The following is a 25,237-nucleotide window of genomic DNA, read 5'->3' as shown; positions in this document are numbered from 1 at the left end:
CTGAGCACACTTCTCCTAGCAAAGATAAGGGGCCTCCCAGACCGACGGTCTCCCCTGGCTGCAGAAGGAAGTGGCCCCGGTTCCAATGTGCCCATCCCCGGGTTCAGGGTGAGAAGCTGGGACCCTGAGTAGCTGAAGCACCCACAAAGCAGAAGGCCCTACATGTAGTTAACGGACTAGCTGATCTCCCTTCCTCCTGTCCTTTTTTCTTCTTCTTCTTCTTCTTCCTGCTCCCTTCTCTCTCCTTTTCTAGCAGGAGATGGAGGATGTGACGCCCTCCCCCAGAAGGAACGCCCAGACACTGGGAAGGTGGACAAGAGGGAGGGGCAGAGATGACTGGAAGGTCTTTGCCTACCCCACTCCACCCACAATCTGTGCAAAAACAAGGGTGCCCGAAAGCCGGAAGTAGCCAAGGGGGCTGGAGACTCAAGACCTACCCTCTCAGATTTACTGGAGCATTATAGAGCTGGGCAGCCTACCTTTCACTGTGGGGCACCAAGAAGCCGCCCCTCCCAGCCCTGCCGGTTCACTAAGGCCCTGGATGCCTCTCCTAGGGCTCAAGGGGGGGATGACAGCAAAGGTGACTGTAACAGCCCAACAGCCCCCACGAAGCCAATTTTACCCCCAGGAACCCACCCTGGGTCCTTGGGCTCATACTCCATCCCAAAGAACCCGGGACAGACTGCTCCTTCCTCTGGGGGAGAAAAGGCTGGAGCGTGAGAAATGGTCCTCACCTCTTTGCAGTGGGGGAGTAAGCCCAAGGCCCCCGGAGCTTCCTCTCCCCCTCCAGCACTCTGTGACCAGAGCCCTACCGCTGCCCTCAAGTACATTCTCACCCAAGCAGAGCCCCCTCCTACTGGTCTCCCTCCCTGTCACCCCCAGCTTTCCCCAGCAAGCTTCTCTTCTCTCCCTCAGGCCCCCCATCTTGTCCCTGTCACAGACTCATCTATGCCTAGAGCATCTTGGCATCTTCCCCTCTGCTCCCTCCTGATAACCTCCTCTCCCCTTGGCTCCCATCCCCCAGTAGAGCCTTTTCTTCAGAGGTTACCCCCAGACCTCCCTCTCTACTTCTCAATCCTCTCCTCAGACTGCCTCCTCTCTCACTAAGACCAGTGTTCCTCCCCTGCAGACCCTTCAGACCACAACAGCTCGCCGCCTCTCTAGTCCATCATTGCTTCCAGCTGCTAAGACCAGCATAGACTGGGGACCACCCCCACCCCCCCATTTCAGAGCCCTTCTCACAGCCCTATGGATGCCCCTCCTTCATGCCCCGTCCCTTCCCCCAACGACCCTCCCTCACCACCTTCCATTCGCTCCAGCTCAGGGCCAATGCCCCTTCCACAGGGAGTCCCCCAACCTCCCCCAGCGGCTTCGCCTCCTCGCTGTCACCCAGCCAGCCCTCTCTGCTCGGCGCCCCCGCCCCCCAATCCGTCCTTTCAGCATCCGCCGCCCCCTCCGACCCGCTCCCCTCCCCCGATTGGCTCCCGCCCCCCACCCGTCTCCGCCGCAGCCCCCCCCCATACCTGGTTCTAGGGGCGCCAGGAGCTGAAGGGTGGGGATCCGGGCCTCCAGACCGCTGGGTCTCCGGCAGGTGACAGATCCAGGGCCAGCGGTATCTGTCGCCTTGCGCCTCTAGGTCCCCGCCGCGTCCCCGCCCGCCCCGCCGCGGTGCCGCTCCGAGGAGGATGCTCTGAGAGTCAGGGCGGCTGCTCCCGCCGCCGCATCCCTGCAACACCGACTGACGGCAGCATCAGCACCAGGATCCGCCCCCCAAGCACGCGCATTGGACCACGCAGCGCTGACGGACGAGCGGCACGGCCAATGCGAAGGTGCAGAAGCCGCCAGGCCCGCCAGGCTTCACTGGCCCACCTCCCTCCTCCGCGCGGACCCAGGCGTCCCGGCCCCAGGGCATCCGAGCCGTTTCCTCTCAGGACCTTTGCCCAGACATCCAGGCCTCTTAACCCAGCAGGTGCCCTCCGCAGCCTCAGTATCTTGGGAATCCAGGGGCCTAGCTCCCTCTTCCCATGATTGGGTTCTTGGATTCCACACCCACCCGCCCCTGCCGGCGGGTTCTGAAGATAGTATCCAGTGTTGGGACAAACCAAAGGAGAGGACTGAACCCCGACTTGGGGCACCGAGAGAGCAGGACCCGGAGTAGGGCCTGGGCCGCAGTGCCCTCTGCTGGCTGCGTCCGGGGCTGGCTTGGGTTACCTGGAGCCAAGGAAGCCTCCCCCACCCCAACCTCCAACCCGCGACTGCTGGTGGCTTTTTCCAGTCACTCGCAGAGACCCTACCCATCACTGTCCCGCTATCTTCTAGCTAGGAGCATCCGGAACTGAAGCGCTAGGGGCTTTACTAAGGATAAAGCTGGTGGAGGGGACGGGTGGGGGAAGCTGAGCTAGAGACAGAATAGACTTAAGGGTATGGGGTTTCCCAGCCTGGACTCGTGGGAATCCCAGAGTTTGGAAGCAGCCTGCCCACCCACCCCTGTGGAAGGCTGGGCCGGGGTCGGAGGTCAGTGGCGGGGTTGAAGCTACTCACGCCTGGTTGCTGAGCGCAAGGCTGATACCATCCTCCCTTCAAGCTCCTACCCCTAGCTGGGAGCTTCAGAGTGTGGTACTGGGGTGCAGGTCTTCTGCAGTAAGAATGTCTGCATTGTATCTGTGTCAGGGTGTGAGGAGGGCGCAGCCCCCATTCACTCCCTCCACTGAGAGAAGGTAAATCCGTGCCTCGTGTATATACCACTAGCTGAGTTGGACACGGGGCTTCTCAATGAGGCGGTGTTCGGGCGTGGGTGTGGCCGTGGGTGTGTGGCAGTCCATTTTGCCAGTTCGCTCCAGGCCTCTGATTTCCGTTACAGGCCCTGTGATCTGCACAGCTGGTAGCAGCTGGCATTTCCTTAGCCAGAGGCAATATTCAAGAACACACGTCCAACCACTAACATATGCAGATACACACCGGGACACACAGCCGCGCACGCCTATCCATGTGTGCCCAGTGTTTAACGAGAGACAGAAAGGGACACTGCAGAGATGCCCCGCCATGGGTAAGTCACCACAGGGGAAACACACTTGCTCAAGAACCTGCATACTTGTGCACACATGGGTACCTGTACAAAAGAGGGCAAATGCACCCCCCGAGGCGCTCACAGGGGACCTCTGCCCGTGGAGTCACCCTGGCCACGGGAAGGTACTTTACAGAGTGGTCAATTCCTGAGTTAACGGATGTGAACACCTCCTTAGATCGGACCTCCTTTGATAGCCTGTGAGGGGATAGGAGAAGACCTAGATGCAGAGGGTATTTCCTGGGCAGTGGAAAAGGAGATTCCTGAGCCAGGGCCTAGGCTCAGGGACTACTCTGACCTTGGAGAGACCCTCAGGCTGCCCCCCCACCACTTGCCAAGGCCAGTGGAGGAGGCAGAACAGGAAGTGCTGAGTCAGGCTCTCTCTGATAGTCCCCCCACAGCCCACTACCACACCCATCCCCTTCTGCCCCTCCTCCTGCAAGCTACACACACACACACACACACACACACACACACCAAAATGCAGAGGGACAGACAAGCTGGTGCAGTGACCCAATGACAACGCTCAAACCCAAGAAATCTGGTGGGAGGGAGGGGCGGGGGAGGCCAGGGTGAACACCATTCTCCTGTCCCTGCCCTCAGCTTTTCCCATCAAGGGCAGGAAAGGTCACTGGAGCCTGCCATACCTCCCTGCCATCCCCTCTAGAAAGAAGGTCCAAGATCCAGACCCCTCATGGCACCTGGGTCCCACCACTTCAAGATACACCCCTCAGAGACACAGGTTCCCACCAGTGTGGGCATTGGTGGGAAGCCCTTAAAGCAAACCCCCTTCTGGGCAGGTACATGGGCCAATGGGAACACATAGGGAGGGAAAACCCTGCCAACGCAGGGCCAGGACCACCACACACATGCACAGGCACACAGCGTGTGAAGCCCAGACATCCGTTCTGACAGATTTGAAAGACAGGTACATGCGGCATCCCTGATGGGGCAGAGCTGAGCACCAGGCTACACCACACACTGGGAAGAAGCCAGGCAGGGGCTCGGGGTGGGCTGGGGAGCCGACCAGGCTGCAGGGATGGAGGCAGCGGGAGGCAGGCTGGCAGAGCAGGAGCGAGCTGCTCTTCACAACACAATCGCCGTCTGTTGTTATAGCAACTCAGCCCCCAAATCGTGAAACGGATATTACAGCCTCAAGAGAGGGAAGGGCAGGAGGGGGCTGAGGACAGAATGGAAAGGCAGTCAGTGCAGGGGACTCAATGAGGGACCGGACTGAAGCTGATCCTTGTGACAGGAAAGTAAAATGACCCAAAATAAGGACGAGAAAGCCAGGGGAAGTGGAGTCATAGAGGTAGAGATGGGCAGGAACTGGAGACGGTGCATTCTTCAAGGAACCTGAGGCCACAGCCAGGTCGGCAGAATAGAGTGATGTGCAGGTAGGGAGTTGGGGTGCTCCTTTTCTACACCCAGACCAATCCAATGGTTGCTTTAGGGTACCCTGAAGTGTGGAAATCTGGGGGTGTAGCTCCCATTCTCCGTATTGCTGTCTGTTACCTCCTGACCCTAGGGGAAGCCTGGTCAGGCTCTTGATCCTCTGGGCAACCCCAACAGATCACCCTCCTGTCCCCAAGCAGCCTTAGGAATGGCCTTGGCCTCACTCAGCTAGTAATGACACCCACCCATCCCCAAGTTCTCGGTGCTGCCAGCTCTGGAGGGAAGAGCAAGCTGGGTTAGGAGGCCTCCGGAGCTGAGCAAGATCAATATGCATTTCCTCTGGAAGTCGCTGTCCTTCCGGCTAGCGGCAGCACCAGGCCAGGAGGCTGCACAACCGAGGAGCTCAGCCCCCACCCTGAGGCACACCAGCCTCAGCCGCTGGCAGTTCCCACCCTCCTGGCTCTCAGTTCTGCCTCCACAGCTAGTAGCCTGGCTTGCCCTCTCCCTCCTGCCAGGAGCACCCTGTCACTGGAGTATGCAACCAGGGCCTCAAAGAATTATCTGGAAAGCAAGGGGAGTCTTGCTTATGGGCCGAAAACTCTGGTTGCACTAGACCCAGCAATTCTAGGGTGCAAAGACCCACTAGTGCCAAGGCTCAGATCCCCAAGATTCAGGACTCCCCCATTCTAGACCCTTCCCAAGAGTCTTGTGTTCTGAGGTTTTCTGCTTCTAAGGCCTCATCATCCTCAGGTTCCAGATGCATGGGAGATTGCAACCTGTCCAACCTATGAAATTCTAGACCCCAAGAGTGTAGTTAGAAGCACAACATCTGAGGATTTTAGGCTGATGGTCCAGGTTAATTTTTCGGGCCTTTTTATTCCATCTGGAAAATACAAATATTCACAGGAGTCTGTACAACCTTAGGGACACCAGCCCTGGCCCTGACCTCAGTGCATGCCACCCTGAACCCCCACCCTCAGCCCCAACTTCCTGCCCCGGAACCCCAGGCTCCCTTCTCTGCTCCAAGTCTTTTCTCCAAAGCAGGATGAGTCCTTGAGAGTCACAGCTGGGAAGAGAAAAACAAAAAAAAAACAACAACAACAAAAAAAAAAACAGATGTTGTGAGAAAGACAACCCCCTCATCAAATAGCCCACCTGCCCAGGCCCTTTCCATGTGCTAGCCCTCTGTGGGGGGCTCTGGTGGTGGTTGGCAAAGGGAGGACTCACCATCTACAGGTGTATGTCAAACACCCCGTCCTCCACTGCCTGCACCTCCTCTTCTCGGATCTCTGGGGAGGGGAATGGGAGAGTGGGCCACAGACCCAACCCCGGGCCCCTGTGGCCTCAGCAGCCATCTCTGATCACAAGAGGCTCCCATCCCTTCCTCATCCTGGAAGCAGACCCATTCTCCAAAAATCAATTCTCGGAATGACCAAACGACCCCATTTTTTGAGGCTTATTTCTACAGTGCCTTCTGCCGAAGCTCTTCCCATTGGCGCTGCAGTTTGCCTAAACGTTGATTTTGTGTATATTGCACAATTTAGAGCCCAGAACATCTGAAGACTCGCTGCAAACACTTTTCTCTTTTCTATTTTTGAGGACTTAATGCCAAGCCAACTGATTGTGGTCAAATTGCCTTGGACCTCAGTTTAACTGTCCTCAGGAAAATAATCATTTGGCAAATCATCCTTCAGCAAGCTGATCGAAACCAACAGAGACCCCCAGAAAACCACCCAGAGGTTATGAGGGAAGGGCCTTTTATAATGACAGGCAAAAGGAAAAATGCAAATGATTCCCGGAACTCCAGTCCCCCTTACAAAACGGAAGTGCAACCGAAGATTCTGAAGCTTCCTTATAATTAGGGCGCAGACCTTTAATCCCAGTACTTGGGAAGCAGAGATGGCTAGGGCCATAGAGTAAGACCCTGTCTCAAAAATAAATTAAATCAGGGCCTCTCTCTACCCCACCCTCAGAAAGTCAGGCGCTCTTTGGGCACTTTCTGGCACTCTTACCTATCCAACCCTTCCTTACTGCCCCACCAAAATAAGAGAATCATGCTCTCTGAACCAGCCAGCATCCTGAATAAATCAATAGGCCTTCAGGGGGACCCTCTTACCTGGGGGCCGGGAGCTGCGCCTGCCTGGGCGAGGCAAGGAGAAGCTGAAGGCCCGATGGTGGGTGTGTGTGGGCGAGGGGGAGGGGGCAGAACCCTCTAGGCTCACGCTCTGGGCCCTGCGGCGACACTCCACGGACAGTCGGTCTTTGCACTGTTTGTGGCAGTTCACACCACAAGCTGAGGGAGGGGAGAAAGGGAACCCAGCAAGGACTTTAGGTCAGAGAGCTCTCTATCCCGTCCTTCGGGCCTGTGCATCCCTCAGGGTTCTCTGCTCCTGAGAAACCACCCCATCAAGATACAAGCTCCCTCATTATGCCCTCTCCAAAGGTGCTCTTCCTAGGCAGCTTGCCTCACCACAGCCTCGTAAAGGATAAGACCCGCCTGTCAGTCAGGATGCCTCTCTGGTTACAAAGCATTTCACTTCCTGGAAATTGCCATCAAAATAAAAATCCCTACCCCAACAGTAACTCTCCTCCCAAACCTTGGTCCAGCAGCGAAGCCATTCTCGTTCCATCTTGTCTTACCTCTGCATTTGAGGCCCTGCTTGTAGATGCCCAGGATCTGCAATAAAGGAAGGCCATGCTTGCGGGTTAGGGTTTTGTAGGTCCCGAGAACAGGGCCTGGGGTCTAGGTGTGTTGCAGGTTGGCTGGAGTTCCGGCAGGGGCGGGGACGGTAGAAGGGCGGGGCGTGGGCCCACAGGCCAGGTCTGGAGGGGTGGATGGACGGCGCTGCACGTCTGGGCAGGGGACGCTCACCAGAGCTTTGCAGTGGCGGCAGGCGACCGGGCGTAGCGAGTTACTCTCCTGGAAATTGTGTACGAAGCCCATGCGGCCGCCCAGCACCGAGCTGGAGCGCAGGAAATAGGAGATCATCTCTTCCCGGCTGATGCAGCCATCCCTGGTGGGCGTGGAGACACCTTAGCCCGGGTCCTCCCCTGGGGAAAGGGCCAGCCTCTCCAGTCCCTGGGGCGGAGGGAAACATCTCCACCCAACTCTTGACTTTGCACCTTCCGTGAAACGGACAAGAGGACACTTAGCATCTGCCACTAACTAGTGTGGACTTGGCCAAGTCATTTCCCTAGGGTTTCCTCCTCAGGACAATGGGCATCTCGCAGGTCGGGTGTCAGCTCAAGAGGCTGGACGCCTCCGGTTCCGCGGTGTGCGCTCGGCCACACCTCTAAACCTGCGGGGCGCCTGAGGACTAGGGGACTCTGAAGAGAATGGAGCTGCTGTGCCTGTGGTCCGGGGGAGTTTTCTCCAGACGTCCGCTTCCCAAGGGCCCCTTTTCATGTAGGGATGTATTTTAGACGCCAGAGTGTGTGTTCCAGGGTTGGGGGTGGGGCTAGTCCTTATTTCTTGATGGGCATGGTGGCGCATGTCTACAAGGCCAGCCAAGTCTACACAGTGAGTTTCAGAATAGCCAGGGCTACACAGAAAAACTGTCTCAACACTCCCACGCCCCAACAAAAACAAATCTCAGATCTACTTCTCAGCCTTATGACCTGGAGCAAGTTAATCTCCCTCTGCCTGTTTCCTTATATCCATAGGGGCATAATCCAACTTCTTGTGCCTCTTGTATTGCTGAGGGTTAAGAAAGAAAATTCAGCCTGGCTGTGGCTAGGTGGAGCCTCGGTCAGTTCCCTTTTCTTCTACATTTTTACATTTTAACTTGAGATATTCTCCCCTCCTCCCTGCTTTCTGTTGTCAGCTTGTTTTGTTTTTTTTTTGTTGTTGTTGTTGTTTTTTTTTTTTTTTTGTGACGGGCTCTCATTATGTAGCCCTGGCTGGCCTGAAACTCAGTATGTTCCTGGCTGGGATGGAACTCACAGAGATCTATGCCTGTCTCTGCTTCTCAAGCACTGGGATTAAGAGCCTTGAGTTGGTCAGGCAATGGTGGGCCACACCTGTAATCCCAGCACTTGGGAGGCAGAGGCAGGTGGATCTCTTTGAGTTTGAGGCCAGCCTGATCTACAGAGTGAGCTCTAGGACAGCCAAGGCTACACAAGGAAACCCTATCTCAAAAAAGAAGAAGAAGAAGAAGAAGAAGAAGAAGAAGAAGAAGAAGAAGAAGAAGAAGAAGAAGAAGAAGAAAGAAAAAGAATGTTCTGCCTTGCTACTTCTTTGAGACCCGGTCTCCTGTAGGTGAGGCTGACCTCAGATTTGCTATGATGGCCAACTCTGGCTTTGGACCCCTCATCCTCCTGCCCCAGCCTCAGAATCTGGGATTACAGGCATGTGCCACCACACAATGCTCCTTGGTCTTGTCCTTGTTGGTGATAGACAACAGGAAGTCTGTCACTGCCTCAGCTGGCCCTTATTTGAAATTTGATGTCCTGTGATGTGAGGCTAGAGAGCTTTCATCTCGATGGGACAACTAGTGATTTGTAAGATAAATATTAAAATAAAGACTCTATATGACATATGCAAACTGCGTGAAAACCACATTCTCCCGGAATGAGACACAGATGAGCACATAAAATCATGAAAGTAAGATTTAAGGATCATTTTGTGAGCAGAGGGTCTTTCTATGCATCATACATATCCAAAAAGCCATTGAGGAAAAGGTTGACATATCAAACTCACAAAGCTTTTAAAAAATATTTATATGGAAAAAGACAACATCAGTGACAGACAGGAAGAAAATATTTGCAAACAACACTCAACAGCAAAGGGTTAATATCCATTAGTACACATTCTAAAAATCAATGAGAAGAAGACGCACAAACCCAGCGGGATGACAGACAAAAGAATATGAACAATTAAAGGAAGAAATATGAGTGGCCAATAAACATATGAATAGATAGTCCCGGGCAGGGTTGAAGAAATGCAAATTAACAAAGACACCATTTTCCAACTCAACTGGCAAAACCTTAGGGCTTATTATAGCCTCTGCACTTGGCAAGGAGGTTGAAACGCAGGCACTTGGCCGTGGCTGATGAAGTGCAACCTGGTACAACCTCCTCTGAGGTCAGGTTGGCAGTCTCTCCCTCCTAACTTAAAATGTGCACTGTTTGGATCCAGCCATCCCACTTCTAGGAATCTCTCCTGCAGAAACATTGGCCCGAGGGAGTGGAGGCAAAGACTTTCCCAGCAGCACGGCAGCTCTGGACCCGTTTACAGGTCCTGCAGCTGCAGGAGGCACAGGTGAAGGGTAGCTAGCCACACAGTGCAGTCCTCTAAAGGAGGACAGTGTGGTCGCCATAGCCTGGTGGCTGGACGCTTACCTGAACATGTAAGCCCTAGTATCGATACCCAGAACCCAAAATGGACAGATAGATCATACAGACATACATGCATGCATACATACATACATACATAGCACACTCCTACATGAATCCACATAGAAAGATGTATGTGATATAGCAGGAAGCGAACACAGGAGCAGGCCTGGGATGTAGCTAAGGGATAAGGTGCTTGCCTGGTATGCATAAGGCCCTGGTTTCAATGCGCAGCACAGAGAGAAACTAAAACGTGGGCTGTGGTGATTCATCCCTGGAGTCCCAGCACTCTGGAGGTTAAGGCTGTGAGGCCAGCTTGGTCTACAGAGTAAGGCCTCCAGTGAGCCTAGGCTAGAGTGAGCCCCTGTTTCCAAAACATAATGTAAGTAAACTAATAAAATAATAATGAAATTAACCAACTTTTTTTTTTTAATGCATAGATGACTTTGTAAGAGATGGAAACCTCAAAAGTTCCAGAAACAAAGAAGAACAGGGAACAGGCTGTGATGGCACACAGCTGTGAACCATCACTCAGAGACGCTCTGGAGGCACCGAGACGAGAGACTCAGGAGCTCAGCACCACTCTCAGCCTCAGAGTTAGTTCCAGGCCGGCCTGGTCTACACAGCAAGTTCCAGAGCAGCCAGGGCTACACAGGGAGACCTTGTCTCAAACAAACAAAAAACTTTTACAAAGAGGCGGGGGGATAATGAACTCAAGAGAAGCAATCAGCCGGGACTGGGTTCCATGAAAGGTGGAGATGAGCCGCAGGGCCCTGTGCATGCCAAGCCCAGGATCTACCAATGACCGAAGCCCGGGGAAATGGCCTCCGCTCTTTATGAGCCCAGTACTGGGGTTTGGTGGCCAGTCAGAGGTCTGAGTTTATGTAAGGTTGAGTCTTAGGGCCGAAGGTCCATAAAGCTGAGGCCTCCAGGGCTATAAAGGGGCTGCACCCCACTGAAAGAGCCCAGAAAGAAAAAACAAAACAAAAACAGACAGACAGACAACAACAAACCCCACCCACCAGCCCAAAGAGGAAACATGGAATTTCTGTTGCAGTCGGGTGAAGATGCAAAGCTACCAGTGGAAGCAGATCCACACGTGAATCCTGTTTATCCATGAAACACCCTTCAGACCAGAATCTACATCCAATTTACATGGATGCCAAACAGGATGGAAGCAGCCAGGCATGGTGGCATACATCTGCGATCCCAGCACCAGGAAAGGACTGCTTTGAGTTTGAGGCCAGCCTGAGAGATAATATATAATGAATTCAAGCTAACCTGGGCTACATAATGAAGAAAAGAACATTTGTTTACTTTGGGGCATGCTGAGACAGGGTTTCTCTGTGTAGAAAGGGTTGTCCTTGAATTCACAGAGATCCATCTGGCTCTGCCCCTCCCCTAACCAGCACTGGAATTAAAGGTTTGTGCCACCACTGCCCTGGTTTTATTTTTGTTGGTTTTTTTTATTATTATTATTTTATGTGCATTAGTGTGAAGGTCTCAAATCCCTTGGAACGGGAGTTACAAACAGTTGTGAGCTGCCATGTAGTTGCCGGGAATTGAACCCGGGTCCTTTGTAAGAGCAGACAGTGCTCTTAACCACTGAGCCATCTCTCCAGCCAGCTACCACCACCACCACCCTTTTTTTTTTAACATTTGCTTACTTTAAAAACTTTGTTAATTTATTTTACCACCTGGATTTTGTTATTATCATAAATTTTTAAAATGTGGAAACCATAATAATACACTTTTTTTTTTTTCAGACAGGGCCTCATTTAGCCCAGGCTACCTTCAAATTTGCTATATAGTCAAAGATAACCTGGAGCTACTAACTCTCCTTGCTTCCACCTCCCCAGCACTGGGATTCCAGGAGAGTGTTCCTATGCCCCAGTAATCAGTACTAGAGATGAAACCCAGGGCTTCGTGCGTGCTAGGCAGATGCTCTCCCAGCTGAGACACATTCCCAGTCCCCAAACCACATATTTTTTAAATACAGGTCACATTTAAAAATAAACCAACCTGGGATGGACTGTAAATTTTGACTGTTTTTTTGTCATCTCAGCAAAAATGGAGCGTAAACATGGTTACAGACGGCACATTTAACCTGCTTCAGAGAGCCAGATGTTTTTCCAAATTGTCAGCATATGAATTGTGGATAAGCAAGTGGTTGCTGCTAATTACGGCCTTTCTTATCTGTTCATTAAAGCCAGCTACCCAGGGGCTCAGCTTCCCCACACTCCTGGCAGCTGTGGGCTCCGCAAATAAAATAGTATTCTCTTTGCAAGCAAGGCTCAGGTGGGGCTCCCCCATTTGTCCAAACTATCGAAGCAACACTATCCCTCTATGGCTGGCAGCTTTCTCCCACCCCAAAACACCACAGCCAAGCCTGGCGCCATGGTGCACGCCTGTAAATCCCAGCAGAGGCAGAGGCAAGTGGATCTCTGTGAGTTCGAGGCCAGCCTAGTCTACAAAGCGAGTCCAGGACAGCCAGGACTGCACAGAGAAACCCTTTCTCGAAAATAAATAAATACAATCACAGCCACTTGGGCGGCTTCCCAGGCAATGCTTTGCTCTCTGCGCATGCAGGAACTAGAGACCAAGAGGGAAGTGGGTTGATGCCTTCCCTCTACCCCGCCCCCCCCCCCCAGGCCCTAGTCCTCCTCACTGGTTCTGATCCAGGTCCCCAAAGGCGCTGAGATAAGGGAAGTTGCCCCGGATGATCTGGAACTCCTCCTGAGAGATGTGACCATCTCCATCGACGTCAAAGTTCCGGAACACGGACTACAGAGGAACACACAGGACCAGGAGGGAGAAGAGTGAAAAGGAACCTCTTAGCCTAGTCCATAGTATGAAGAGTATCAGAGATGTCTCCCCACGTACCCTCCTGGCCCTGCCTCACCAGCCCATAATGCAGCTAGCTCGCTGTGCTCTGTGCCACGTGCGCATGGTCAGACATGGCACAAGTTGGAGCTCCCAGGGCGAGGCTCTGGAGAGACTAGTTTCACAGACCCCTCCTTGCAGCAGATTTCCTCGGCCTCCAGGCCTCTCACCTCCACCATCTTCTCAATGTGCTCCACCACCAGGGCTTGGTCCAGCTTAGGCTTGGCAACTGAGGTCCACTCTTCCAGCACGGGGGGCCGGGGAGGCGGGGTACAGCTCGTGGGGCTGGTTGGCTGTGGAAAGGGTTAGGTCTGAGCAAGGGCCGGAGTGGGAATGAATCTAAGGCTTGGAGAGAGAGAGAGAGAGAGCCTGCCCAAAGCCACCCCCACGCCCAGGATTCTGCTGTCAGGCAAGCAGTTGGGGGTAGTGGATGGGGCACCCTTTTGCCCTTGTACTGGGATCCTCCAGTGCAAACTGAGGGCTGAAGGGCTCCCTTACCGATGACTTGGAGCGTGGCTCTCGCTGCAGGGAGAGCTGGTACAGCTCGTCCTCCGTCTGGTACTGATCCAGAGACACCTAGGACACATAGGTCTTGTCATAACCCTAGTCCCTGCTCCTCTCACACAGGAGCCTCAAACTCAGGGCCACAAGACCACCAGAGCCTCAAGTGAAAGCTAGATTCACGACAAAGGCCAGCTTAGCAAACACCCCCAGCCTGGGGCCTCCAGGGAGGACTCAGTGTTTAAAAGCACTGTCTGCTCTTCCAAAAGTCCTGAGTTCAATTCCCAGCAACCACAGGGTGGCTCATAACCATCTACAGTGCGATCTGGTGCCCCCTACTGGTGTGTATGCATACATGCAGGCAGAGTACTGTATAAATAATAAGTAAATAAATCTTTAAAAAAAAGAAAGAAAGAAAACACCCCAGCCACTTCCATGTCAGCTGGCCCACAGAGCAAACCTTAAATACAGCTGACCACCAAAATATCAGCTAAGGCATAGAGTCAGACCCTGGCCTAAAGACCTTTGCCAAAAGCTGGGCATGGTCCCTGTGATCCAAGCACTTTGGAGCCTCAGGCAGAGAGACTACCCTGAGTTCAAGATTAGCCTAGGCTAAGTTTGAGTCAGCTGGGGCTACAGGTGAGATCCTGTCTCAAAAACTAATAAATACTAAAAGCACTTCACTCAGGAGCCATGTCAGAAATCACCCGTGTCCCCTACCAAATCCAAAGCTTAGTCCTACCTTTTGAATAACCCACTGCCAAGAGCTCAGCTCAGGACCAAGGACCCAGGCCCAGCCTCAAAACAATCCCATAAATCACACAGCAGCTTCTTCAAGATCAAACCCCAGGCCTGTGCCTCAGTCCAGTCTTGAAACCACCTCAGTTTAGTGCAAAACCTCAGAGCCCAGGTTACACCTCAGCTCCTTGTTCAGAACCCAGCAAGCCCACAACCACAGCAGATACAAAAGCGGACATCATGCCCAGCTCCTCACCGTGAGCAGACTCAGCAGGTCAGGATTGGCTTGCACTGGCGGACGCAGGCTGGTCACCATGGCCAACTCCTCCAGAATGCTGAAAAGTTGCCTCATCTTGGCTCCATTGAGCCGGGTGCGACCCGGGTCCAGCCAGTCAGGCAGAGCCAGCTGCAGAGCTACCAGATCCTTGAGGTGAACGCCCAGGATGGGAAAGCGGAAGCCCACACAGGCTGCCAGCCTGCGCCGGTAGTTACTGTAGTTGCCAGTGGCTGTCACCAGTTCAGTCAGACCTTCCCAGAGCTGGAGGGTGGGAGGAGGCACACTGTCACTCACACACACACACCACCCAACCATCTTCCCCCCTCAGCCCTGAAACTGTGGGAAGAAGGTCAAAAGCAGGCAAGAAGGTCAACTCCTCCCTGACTGGCTCCCAACACTGCTCTCTCAAACTCTAGGGGGTCAAAGTTCATAGGTCACGAGTCCAAGAAACAGCTACACCAGGGCTGAACACACGTTATCAACATTTAAACGCCAGCCTATTAACCAAGAAGGATGTTATTATACAGGGTGCTTGGTGATGGCAAATAGTGGGAAAAACTTAAGCTGAGCCTGGTCACATAAACCCTAAATCCCAGCAGTGGGGAGGCAGGAGGATCACTGTATATTCAAAACCAGCCCCATCTACATGGAGAGTTCTCAGCCAGCTGGGATTACTACACGGCAAAGCCTTGTCTCAAAAAGTGGTTGGGAGACTGGGGGTGGGGGGAGATTTAAAAAAAAAGAAAAAGCTTGAGATGGGGCTGCAGTTCAGTTGGCAGAGGGTTTGACCCCAGCAGCACACAAATTGGGTGTGTGGCGGTGTACTCGGGAGGCAGAGGCAGCTGGATCTCCGTGAGCTGGAGGCCAGCCTGGTCTACACAGGGAATTCTAGGACAGGTGGGGCTACACAGGGTTACCCTGAATCAAAAAAATAAAGAAGACAGAGAAGAAAAGAAAGAAGGCTGGCAGGATAACTTGAATGGATATTAAAGGCTTGCCATCAAGCTTGAAGACCTGGACTGGATCTCCAGGGAAAGAACAGACCCCTGAAAGTTGTCCTCTGAGCTCCACACAAGAGCTGTGGCGTGGGCGCATGTACATACCCATGTGTGGGCACACAAATGCACTAATTTATTTATAAAATAAATGAATTAATTTACAAAAGAGAAACAGTACAATAAACACTAAATGAGGGCAGACTTACAATAACAGGAGACAACAAAAATGGACGTAGTGCCCCAAACAAAGCCTCTCCCCTCCAGGTGGAATAAAAGAATCCGAGACACAAAATCTCATGTGCTTTTACTCAGAGGAAGCTGGAAAGGGACAAGAAGAGGCCCCAACATTTTGCTCTGGGATGCACACACAGTAAAACTAGGACGGAAAGGAAAGCACTCTTCATGGAGGTCCTGACCCTGACCCGGCCGCTTGGGCAGGGTCATCTGTCATCCTTTAAGACACAGCCATGTTTTGTTTTGGTTTTAATTTCTGAATTTTAAAAAGGTAAGACAGAGCGACCGAGGCAGACAGTTAATGTCAGGCTTCGGTCTCCTGCGTGCCCTTGAACACACACATGCACTGTACAGACACACATAAAATAAAATAAAATAAAAAGAAGTTAGCTCCGGGACCAAGCAGGCCTGGGGCCCAGCACTGCCACCTGCACTGTACAGCTCAGACCTCTTGCTCCCTCCTCCAAGCCTCAGTTTCCTCAGCTATCCGGACAAGAGCCGTCATGCCCAGACGGAAATACTGTGCTGGGAAGGCGGCAACTGGCAAGCACGGGCCCCTCCCGAACCAGGCACCTTGATGGTCTCGGGGCTGACGTGGCTGTGGGTCTCCTTGAGGCGTGAGATGGAACTGTGGCTCAGGCCTCCGACAACGGCCATCAGCGTGTTGAAGTTCTGCAGCTGCAGCAGCTTCTGGGGGGGGGGGCAAATGGGGGTGGGGGGGCAGTGTGTCACCCAGCAGCCCTTCTGGAGAGAAGGGGCAGGGCCCAGTGGCCACAGGAGGACTGGGCACATAGGGAAGGTGGGCACCTCTGCCACGTGAACGAAGTGTGTGATGACCAGCGCCCGCTGTGTGGCTGTGGGTTTGCTGAGGATCATGAGCTGGACCCACTGTGAGACACTGTTGAAGAGGGAGATGAATCGCTCCAGGACGGGATTGTCTACGGTGCAGCCGTGAGTCACAAAGCTGTGATAGTCCTGGAACTGGGGGCAGGGGCGGGCAGAGTTGGTCTGAGTGGCCCCTCGGCCCCTCCCATCACAGCCGGCCATTGCTCACCCTCCCACTGTCATGTGACTGTGACGGAGCCACCCAACCATCCGTCCTCAGGAGCCAGCATACCCCCAGGGCCTAGCCCTTTCTGAAACTCCCTTCTCAGCCCGCGCTGCACCCCAACCACAAGCCTTCAGGCCACACCAGGATCTTGCAGAAGGAACGGTATTCCAAGTAAGTGAGATGCTCCGCCAGCTCCATAGGCTCCAAGTGATCAAACAGCAGCGACATCTTGCGCTTTTTCTGTTCCACAGGGTTCCGCTGTGTCACCTGCCGCTTCCACTTGTAGGTGGGGCTGGGGGAGCAGGGGGAGTGAGCCCTGTGCTGGAGCCGTCCCCTGCCTCCTGTGACCCCACTCTCACTCAGACACGCCACTCAAACGGACTTGGGGCCTAACCAGCAGGAGCCACCACCGTAAGCACTAACATCCCCAGGTCCCAGCAACGCCTCCGCATGCCCCCTTCACCATGCGCTCAACACACTGATGGACAACGTACTCTGTGCCAGGCGCTGTGCTAGGCGCTGGGGTACAGAGACGAGCAAGACACGGTTCCTGCCCTCGAGGAGCTCACAATCTACTGGGGAGACAGACACAGAAACATGCCATCACCAAACAGCGGGACACATGTTCCCAGGGCTCTGGGCAGGGTCTGCACAAAGCATCTTGGAAAGACACAGGAAGGAATGGCAAACTCCACCCTGGGAGAGCGGGGCGCCCTCACCGGGTGGGGACTTGGCACTTGCGCTGAGTCTGGTGAGAATGGAGGAGACAGGACAACAGGAGTGAGCACCGTGGAGAGGAGGAAGGATGCAGGACACAGACAATGGTGGGTAAATCCAAGGAGACACAGTATGAAGTGTGTGGGATGCAGGGTAGGTAGGCCGTGGGAGACAGGGCAGAAATGTCAGGCCAGCCTGACAACCGCAAAGGGCTGAAGTTTTGAAGGTGACAGGGAGCCATGGAAGGTTTTAAAGCGAGAGAGTGACATGACCCTCACTCATTCAATTGAACAGACATTTATTAAGCACACATGGTGTAGCATGCCGAGCGCCCCCTGAGCTCCCCTCCCCCCACGCACACGCTCTCGATGTCGATGAGGCTGCTGTGCCTGCGGCTCCCTTCTTGGTCTAACAGAGCTTTCAGCTCCTTGATCTGCTCAGCCAGCTCTGGGTTCAGGTCAAACTCTGCTGGGAATGCTGAAATCCAGTACCTGGTGGAGGGGAGGCACAGTCAGGTCACCCGAGGCGGCCTTTCCTTTCCCCACCGCCCCCAAGCGGGCAGGCGAAGGCACTATTAGGGCTGTATTCACCCCCAAAGAGTGAGGCCAAGAATCTCAAAGAGCGCTCTGTCTGACCACCCACACCCACCCCAGCCCCAGCCCTCCCAGCTCTTTCCTTCTCCAACCACAACCCCAACACACATCATCAGAAAATAATGAGGCCAGCGGCACACCTGGACAGTGTCCACCGGCAAACCCACATGGTCGGGTCCCCTGGGTGCTGTCCACTCCTGCAGCCCACGTGAAGCTTGAGAAAGGGAACAAGAGGGAGGGCCAGGGCCCAGACTCACCTGACCAGGTGACACGTTTTCACCTGTAGAGAATTGGAGTTGTCCTTCCGGGATTGCTGATAGGTAAAGGAGAGTCAAGGCCGACAGACAGAATGGAACGTAAGGCAAGGGTAGGGGCAGAGGGCAGGACCTGGGCTCTGAGATGTGGGATGCTTTGAACTCCGGGCAAAGCCTGGGCTCCGGGAGAATGCTGAGGGTGAGGAACGACCTCTGCAGGAGAGGCCATAGAAGGTGGTAGAGGGCTGGACTCCACCATCGGTGAAGAGGAGGACCCAGCCTCAGAGAAGGGCAAGAGGAGGCCCCTGGGCAGAGCAGGGGCTGATCCTAGTAGACCTTAAGGGAGAGAGAGGGCAGGGCCAGGGTCACAGAAGAGTTAAAGTCTTTGCTCCACTAAAGGAGCCTGCCTGGCCAGTGTCTGAATTGTGGGCTCCAGGGCCTGCACTCCAGGCTCCAAAACCCTGAGCAAGGGAAACAGTGGGCTCACGGACCCCACAGGCTCGCCTGAGCCATGCCCGCCAAGGATATAAGTGGAGGAGTTTCGCTGCCAGCTGAGAGGAAGGTATGTACCAGGGGTGCATCATGAGAAACATGCGCACCAGCTGTGGATCTCGCACCTTTCCGGAGTCATCTGCTCCAAAAGTCAAAGAGAACACGGCTGACCCTTGGTCCCAAGGCTCAGATGCCTAAGCCTAGTCCGCAGTCTGGTTTCAGGTTCCTAGGTCTGCGCTCCCCACCCTGCCCACCTACTGCTTCTCCCAGCACTTCCAAGCCAGGAGTGCAAGTTGGGAATGAAGTCTGGGTGGGCAAGGGGTACCACAGGTTCCAGGAGCTGGATGCTAGGAGTAGGGGAGCTTGGATCCAGCCCATCCTCAGGAGGGGAACCAGCTGGGGCGGAAGAAGCCTGGGTTCCCCGGGGTCAAGAATCCAGAGGTCATTTCCTGAGTGCTGGGGGAAGGGGCACCCCTTTCACCAGATAAACCAACCCCCATCTACCGGAAACAGTTCCCAGGCTAGAGATAGAGTTCCTCCGGATCCCCTAGGGAGACAGATAATGCCCCTCCCAGGTCAGAGTTAGGACCCTAGGCCCCTTCCCTGCCGTCTGAATAAGGGGTGCATTTGTGACATCCCTCTGCAAAGAAGGAGGAGCTTTCATTAAGTACACTGCAGGACAGAAGCCTGGGTGGGTCCTGGCCAAGGGTTTGGCTCAGGCTTGGGCTGGGTGTGACCCCTCAAGCTGCATGCAACTCACCAAAGGCTTCGATGCAGCCTCGGAGCAGCTCCTCCACCGTGCAGCCCTTGTCCACGTCCAGAGTGCTCGCCATGGCCGCCGGTGCCTATGGGCTGGACCCAAGCTACGTGGTGAGCCTCCCACGGGGCCCCGAATCCGACCCCTGTCCTGGGAGAAGTAAAGTGGGAGTCAGCAGAGGCCCGCGGGGGGCGGGAGGGGGAGGCGCAGGAACAGGGCGGAGCGGGAACGCCCCCTGCTGGGCATGGGCGGAGTTGCTTGCTGCTACCACTCCCCGGGTTAAACGGTCCTGCCCCGGGATGGTGCAACCCGCTAGTTGGGAAATAGACTAGCCAAGAGGCTTCCGGTCCACCCGCCTAGTCGCGGGAGGACAGAAGGGCTCTACGAGAATAAGGGACGAGTCCGGACCCCAGGTGTTAGTTGGTGCCCCAAGCCTCCTGGCGGGTCCTCCTCTCCTGGCGTTTGCTCCCCACAGGCACCTGCAGCACCCCGCAGCTTGGCTCTGCGCTCCTCCCGCTTCCCCTCCCTTCACAGGCTCCCTTCCCCCGCAGGGTTATTTTGAGAACCCAGTGCCTGAGGGGACCTCGGAGGAATTTCTCCCCGGGATGGAAGGAGGGAGGAGGGAACCCAGGCGTCCTGCCTACATCGCCCCCTCCTGGGCTCCCCGAGTGGGAGGCGGGGCCGAAGCATCCCCCAGGGGCCTGCCCTTGGGGAGGAGGGCTGGGGAAGAGAAGAACATTCCTGGGGCGGGGGTGGAGGTAACCCACTGCGGTTGGGAGGTGTCAGTAGGAAGCCAGAGCCTGGGAACCGCGGACTCCCAAACCCACAAGTACGAAGGTCCCGGGGGTCCCGGCTCAGCCCTTCCAGAAGTGTCATACATCTCTCCTGCTGCATGGTTAAATTTATGCAGGAGAGCTCTGGGTAGGGTGCTCAGAAGGGGCCACCAGCGCCATTGGGGTGGCCTTGGCCTGCGTGACACCATTAGTAACCCTGGTCACCATGCGGCGACAAGCAACCTTTTCTTTAGACAAGTTATCTGCCGGAAGCCAATGACCTACATGAAGTGCAGGAAGACCCTTTACACAGACACCCACCTCCTGTCCTGTCACACACAATGGCACCCGCATCCCATGCACGCCTGCAATGAAAACCCTCAGCCACACGTACCCAGCTCCTTTCCTCCAGAATGCACACCCGACCGCGGTTCGCCTCCCAGGCCTCTGTTCATTTGAACCAGCCCAGCCTCTGATCCTCCTGCCACAGTAGCTCTGACATCTGTACACGTGTGCACACACGCAAAGACAGTGCCTCTCCACGCATGTACACTCCCCCCACACACGCACATACCCCCGTGGTTGCGCACACACCCATTCCGCCGCCCCTCCCCCTTCGACCATGCTCCAGGGCATACAGCCCCAGCAGCCGGGGTTCCTTACACTCCTGGACCTTGCCAGAGCCTTGCCCCAAGGAAAGGGACCTGGCCCCTACACAAACTCCCCCGGGTTAGGGAGTCCTCCCGAGGACTTCTCGGAATCCTTCCCTCTAACTCTGTTGCTTCCTTGCCCGGTGACCTTGAGAATCTTTTGGCCTCTCTGGACCTCAATTTTCCCATCTGTCGAATGGGGACTTGCAGGAAAGGGCCTGGTGGAGACCTGTCAGGCGAGCTCCGGTGTGCCGCGGACGCGCCCCCTCCCACGGGTGGTTCTGACTGCCTTAGCCCCTCCGCCAGCTCTGTCCTGGTCCACCGATTCCCCACCCACCCGCAGTCCTCTCCCGCCGGCCCCTAGGAGATCCCGAGGGGCCGCGCCCTTCGTGTCCCACGCCCCGCCCGCGCGCGCGCACGCTCGTTCGCTCACTCACTCTTGGGACTCGCAGCGCGGAGCCCGCACCCAGCCCGGCCCGCGCCACCTCCGTGCGCTCCCGGCCCGCCGGCCTCGCTGCGGCTGCGGCTCCCGCCCGCCCTCCACGCCGCGGCCCAGCGCCCCGCCGCCCCGCCCCCTCTCCGCCCTGGCGCCCCGCGCCGCGCCTCCTCCACCGGGGACTCCCCCTCTCGCCCCGCGCGCGCCGGGCCCTGCAGCAGCTTAACCCCTCCCCTGCCGACCCAGGACGCAAGGCCGCGGGCGGGGGGTGGGGGCTGCGCCACCAGTGTCGTGGGGACCGCGTGCGGCCAGCCCTCCCCCACCCGGGACACCCCCAGCCTCTACTCCCCGCCTGGGTGTCGTACGGAGGAAGCCGGGAGGGGCAGGAAGCGGACTGCGGTGGGGAAGGGGCGCCCCGCCCAGCCCCCCGGCCCGGGTTCCTGTTTTCGAGACAAACCGTTCCCACGGGGTTCACCCTGCCCGGGCCCGAGCGTCTTCCTGCGGGCGGCAGAGGCCCCGGCCCGGTGGAGGTCGCGGGCGTGGGACTGCGGGTCCTTGCGATGCTCTGGGGGAGGGGCTGGGACAAAATGCGAGCTGTTTTTTGGTCGAATGGAGCCGCACGGAGCAAGGAATGAATGAATGAACACGCGGCCCCCCGGGCACCTAGGCTCGCAGTCTAGAGATGAGGCAAGGGGCACCCCACTGGGCCAGAGGGAAAGGGGCATCTACGGATCGGGTAGGTGCTCTGACATCTTCGGAACTGGAAGCCTAGATGCATGGGCCCAGGCGAGGAGGAACTTGGGAGGGGCAGCCACAAACAGTTGGGGTCCCTCACAAGCTGGCCTAGGGATAGTTAACAGTTTCCGGCCGCTTAGACTCACTGTGAAACCAGGGGCCTCAAAACCCCTTCCGAGGATTGCCCCTCCTTGCCTTGGGTGAGGGAGGCTGGGCCTCCTCTGCACTTCAGTCCTGGTAGTGTGAGGCTCAGTTTCTCTAGAACCCGGAATACGCTGCTGCCCTCGCCTAAACGTCTGCGAATGCCCTTAGCCCTAACACTCCCCTGGTATTGGATTTATCGTAGCCACCTGCTAAGAGACCCCAAAACGCCGCAGTGGGGCGGGGCTAGGGGCGGGGCCAAGAAGGCACCAAGCCTCCGCTAGACCCTCCCCAGACAGCGTGGACCGCTCCTGTAGTCCCGGGGCTTCTGCCCGAGTCCCTACTCCCTGACCCGGTGGGCCCCACCCAAATGGACGCCCCGCCCCCCGACCAACCAAGCTGCCCGCTGACCTAGTATGGACACAGTGTTGGGAAGAGAGGCGTGTAGGGCAACGCCGCAAAAGGGACTGAGTCCTAGGCACCGCCTAGGGGCTGCCCACTTTCTCCCCCAAGAGGATGCACCTGCCGCGGTGTGTGTGCGAGTTGGGAGGGGCGGGGGGGGTGGTAAGGAAATGATTGCGCAGCAGCTGTTAAGCTCTCCAAGAGCTAAAAATATTTTGCGATGGAGAGAAGAATGAGGAAGCTCGGGAAGAGTCGATTTATTGGGGAGTGGGTGCACTTGGTCAGACCCCATACATAAGTAGGAAGGATAGGGAGTTGAGGAAGAAGAGGAGGGCAGCGTCTTTAGTCACGGTGACCTACAGACTGGTAAAAGAAGGGGAAGGGTAGGCATGTAATTCCAGGGGCCCACCCTCTAGAGGAAGAGTGTGCCTGATCCCAGGAATCACAAACAGACTCAAGGGCAGATATGGGGTCTGCTGTGGAAGCTCAGATCTTCTCATCCGGGGCTGGCAGGCGCTGGCGAGAAGGTTCAACCCCCCAGATCTCACGGGCATACTGGGCGATGGTGCGGTCACTGGAAAACTTGCCAGAGGTGGCTATGTTCTTGATCACCATCCGTGTCCACTCTCTTGGGTTCTGCAGACAGGAAGGGAGCCTCTAGGTTCATTCTGCCAGCAGGCTGGCCCCATTCATGCTGATTCAGAGCCCTGCCAGCCCCTGGCCCGGGGCCCCTCACCTTGTACAGCTCACTGACTTTGTCCTGGCATTTAATGTATTCCTCGTAATCTGCAAAGACTTTAAACCTGGAGGAGAAAGGAGAGGCCGGAGCTCCGTGAGGTCGAGTCCTTGGTGCAGCAGACAACTGGAGTGAAGGAAGCTGCAATCCCGGCCGGCCTCCCCGCCCAGCCTCCCCAGCCCTGCTGCCCCGTGAGCCTCCATGCCGCTCAGCCAGCCAGCTCACCGGTCATGGTGCATGAGCATGTTGACGATGTCCTTGAACAGGTCGGGCTGTTTGGGGGAGAAGAAGCCGCTGCTCAACTGCTCAATGATCTGCCGGAGCTCAGGGATTCGGTCGTAGTACTCCTGGGCATTGTACCTGGCAGAGCACACTGATGGTCAGCTGCCCTGCAAAGGGGTCCCCGGCTTCCCAGAGAAAACCTGGGAAGATCTGAGGCCCAGGCCCTCTACCGTGATCAGCTCAGCTTTTCTTCACCCGCTTTGAAGACACTTGGGCCCAGAGAAGACAGAAAAGACTGGGCTGGAGAGGTGGTTCAGTACACCTATGCACACACAAACACACCTATACTTTCAAAAAAGGAAAAACAGAGACAAATGTGTGTCTCAGGTGTGACCCTAAACACCCACAAGTCAGACGGGTGCCAGCTTTCCCTCACTTCTGAGGTAACATCCGTCGTCCACCCCCTATCTCAACCACAACAAAGATGGCCTGCCTGCCCTCCCTGGCTCACAGCCCCCTTACAATCAATAACGGGCCAGGCAGGGTGCTACACGCCTTTAATCACTCAGGTGGCAGAGGCAGGTGGATTTCTGTGAGTCCAAGGCCAGCCTGGTCTACACAGTGAATTTCCGGGCAGCCAGGACTGTCATACGGAGAAACCCTGTCTCAAACAAACAATCAACAACAGAGTTCTTCCACAGTGATCCCAAGTCCCTGCGTTACCCTGTCCTCTAGAGTCAGAATTGTTTTGGAGTCTGGAGTCTGATCTTGAACATCCCGGATCTTGCTCAATGCACCTTAGAGGCCAGAAAGCAAAATCTGAAATTTCTTTTTATTTTATTCTATTTTATTTTGAGGCAAGTTCTCACTATGGAACCCCGTCTGGCCTAGAACTCTCCGTGTAGATCAGGATAGCTTCAAACTCACAGAGGTCCACCTGCCTCTGCCTCCAGAGCTTTGAGATTTAAGGTGTGTGCCACCATGCCGAACTCAAAGTTTGAAATTTCTAGGAAAAAGCCCTTTCAGCAGCAAACGCCAGCCTTCTGAAGCTGTTAGTGGAAGTACCAACCTTCCAGAAACATTTGGAAATCTGTGTCAGCGGCTTAGGAGCTTTCACATTTGTATCTGTGGGAGGAGGTGTGCGCGTGCCTCACGGTGAGTGTGGTGATCCGAGGACAAGCTTCGGGTGCTCACCATCACCTGCACGCCTACTTCTGAGACAGGCTAGCTGGCTGCCTCGGCTTCTGAGTCTCCTGTTCCCGCTTCCCTTTTCCTACAGGCTTGTTGGGATTAAACAAGAGTGTGCTACGCTTTTGCGTGGGTTCTGGGGACGAAACTCAGGTCATCAGACTTGTACCACAAGCACTGTATCTCCTGAGCCATAAGCCTAGCCCAAGAACTTTCTGATTTACACGTATTCACCTTCTAATGTTGATCCCCAAATCAACACTCCCCATAAAGAACACACCTGCAATCCCAGCACTTGGAAGGCAGAGGCAGTCAATCCTGGTTTAGAGTGAGTTCCAGGACAGCCAGCATTACACAGAGAAACCCTAAACCTTGTCTTGGAAAAAAAAACAACAACAAACACTTAAATAAAATAAAGGGAAAGTTTGTTTTGCATATTATATAGAACAGTGGACTGGGCAGTGGATATAGCTTTTTGTTTTGTTTTGCTTTGTTTTGTTTTGTTTTGAGATAGGGTTTCATTACATAGGCCTGGATGTTCTGGAACTTGCCTTATAGACCAGGGTGGTCTTGAACTCAACAGTGACTTTCCTGCCTCTGCTTCCTGAGTGCTGGGACTAAAGGCAAGAGCCAAGCTTCTGGCTTGCCTAATAATTCTCAATGGAG

The 25,237-nt window shown here is 55.2% G+C and overlaps 3 protein-coding genes across 40 annotated transcripts in view; all 3 read right to left on the bottom strand.

Annotated features, from left to right (window-relative positions):
* Nucleotides 1–1,758, bottom strand: part of Nrxn2 (neurexin 2) — a 110,611-nt gene extending 108,853 nt beyond the window's left edge. For 16 of the 29 annotated variants that reach the window (XM_021638458.2, XM_060385342.1, XM_021638459.2 and 13 more), the window contains exon 1: nt 1,524–1,756. The gene's annotated coding sequence lies outside the window, so the exon portion shown is untranslated. Of the gene's footprint in view, nt 1–1,523 lie in introns of all 29 variants that reach the window. The other 13 variants (XM_021638476.2, XM_021638480.2, XM_021638478.2 and 10 more) reach the window with 3 other exon arrangements.
* Nucleotides 1,759–5,374: 3,616 nt separating this feature from the next.
* On the bottom strand, nt 5,375–22,287 carry Rasgrp2 (RAS guanyl releasing protein 2). 10 transcript variants are annotated; one of them, XM_060385277.1, is made up of 17 exons: nt 22,078–22,287; nt 19,292–19,433; nt 18,568–18,670; nt 18,043–18,105; nt 17,552–17,683; nt 16,617–16,767; nt 16,232–16,405; nt 15,998–16,114; nt 14,172–14,453; nt 13,175–13,252; nt 12,847–12,969; nt 12,462–12,577; nt 7,332–7,473; nt 7,100–7,136; nt 6,576–6,752; nt 5,687–5,748; nt 5,375–5,525 (listed from the first exon to the last, which is right to left on the bottom strand). In XM_060385277.1, exons 2-16 carry the CDS (start codon nt 19,362–19,364, stop codon nt 5,690–5,692), a joined length of 1,827 nt encoding a protein of 608 aa, XP_060241260.1. In that variant the 5' UTR covers nt 19,365–19,433; nt 22,078–22,287; the 3' UTR covers nt 5,375–5,525; nt 5,687–5,689. The 10 variants fall into 10 exon arrangements, with proteins under 10 accessions (XP_060241260.1, XP_060241253.1, XP_060241248.1 ...); XM_060385270.1 differs by having other exon boundaries at nt 19,292–19,438; nt 22,029–22,286; XM_060385265.1 differs by having other exon boundaries at nt 19,292–19,438; nt 22,078–22,286.
* Nucleotides 22,288–22,653: 366 nt separating this feature from the next.
* The window catches only part of Pygm (glycogen phosphorylase, muscle associated), a 14,236-nt gene continuing 11,652 nt past the window's right edge, over nt 22,654–25,237 (bottom strand). Inside the window, exons 18-20 of the mRNA XM_021638510.2 lie at nt 23,387–23,521; nt 23,162–23,228; nt 22,654–23,061 (exon numbers count right to left, since the gene is read on the bottom strand). Of these exons, the coding sequence (XP_021494185.1) occupies nt 22,912–23,061; nt 23,162–23,228; nt 23,387–23,521 (352 nt within the window). The 3' untranslated portion in view covers nt 22,654–22,911. The remainder of the gene's footprint in view (nt 23,062–23,161; nt 23,229–23,386; nt 23,522–25,237) is intronic.

The sequence above is a fragment of the Meriones unguiculatus genome, chromosome 1 (genome assembly GCF_030254825.1).
Source record: "Meriones unguiculatus strain TT.TT164.6M chromosome 1, Bangor_MerUng_6.1, whole genome shotgun sequence".
Classification (NCBI taxonomy): domain Eukaryota; kingdom Metazoa; phylum Chordata; class Mammalia; order Rodentia; family Muridae; genus Meriones; species Meriones unguiculatus.
The sequence above is the reverse complement of the archived record's forward strand: the minus strand, read 5'-3'. Positions and strand labels throughout refer to the sequence as shown.

Bases quoted from the DNA above. Each gene is read 5' to 3' on its own strand.
- Rasgrp2 (XM_060385277.1), bottom strand. From the start codon at position 19,364: ATGGCGAGCACTCTGGACGTGGACAAGGGCTGCACGGTGGAGGAGCTG. The intron at 16,768-17,551 runs GTGCGTGGGGGG...CTGCTCCCCCAG, and splicing joins CTCATCGACATCGAGAGCGT to CCCCACCTACAAGTGGAAGC. The intron at 14,454-15,997 runs GTGCCTGGTTCG...CCCACCCTCCAG, and splicing joins TCAGCCCCGAGACCATCAAG to CTCTGGGAAGGTCTGACTGA.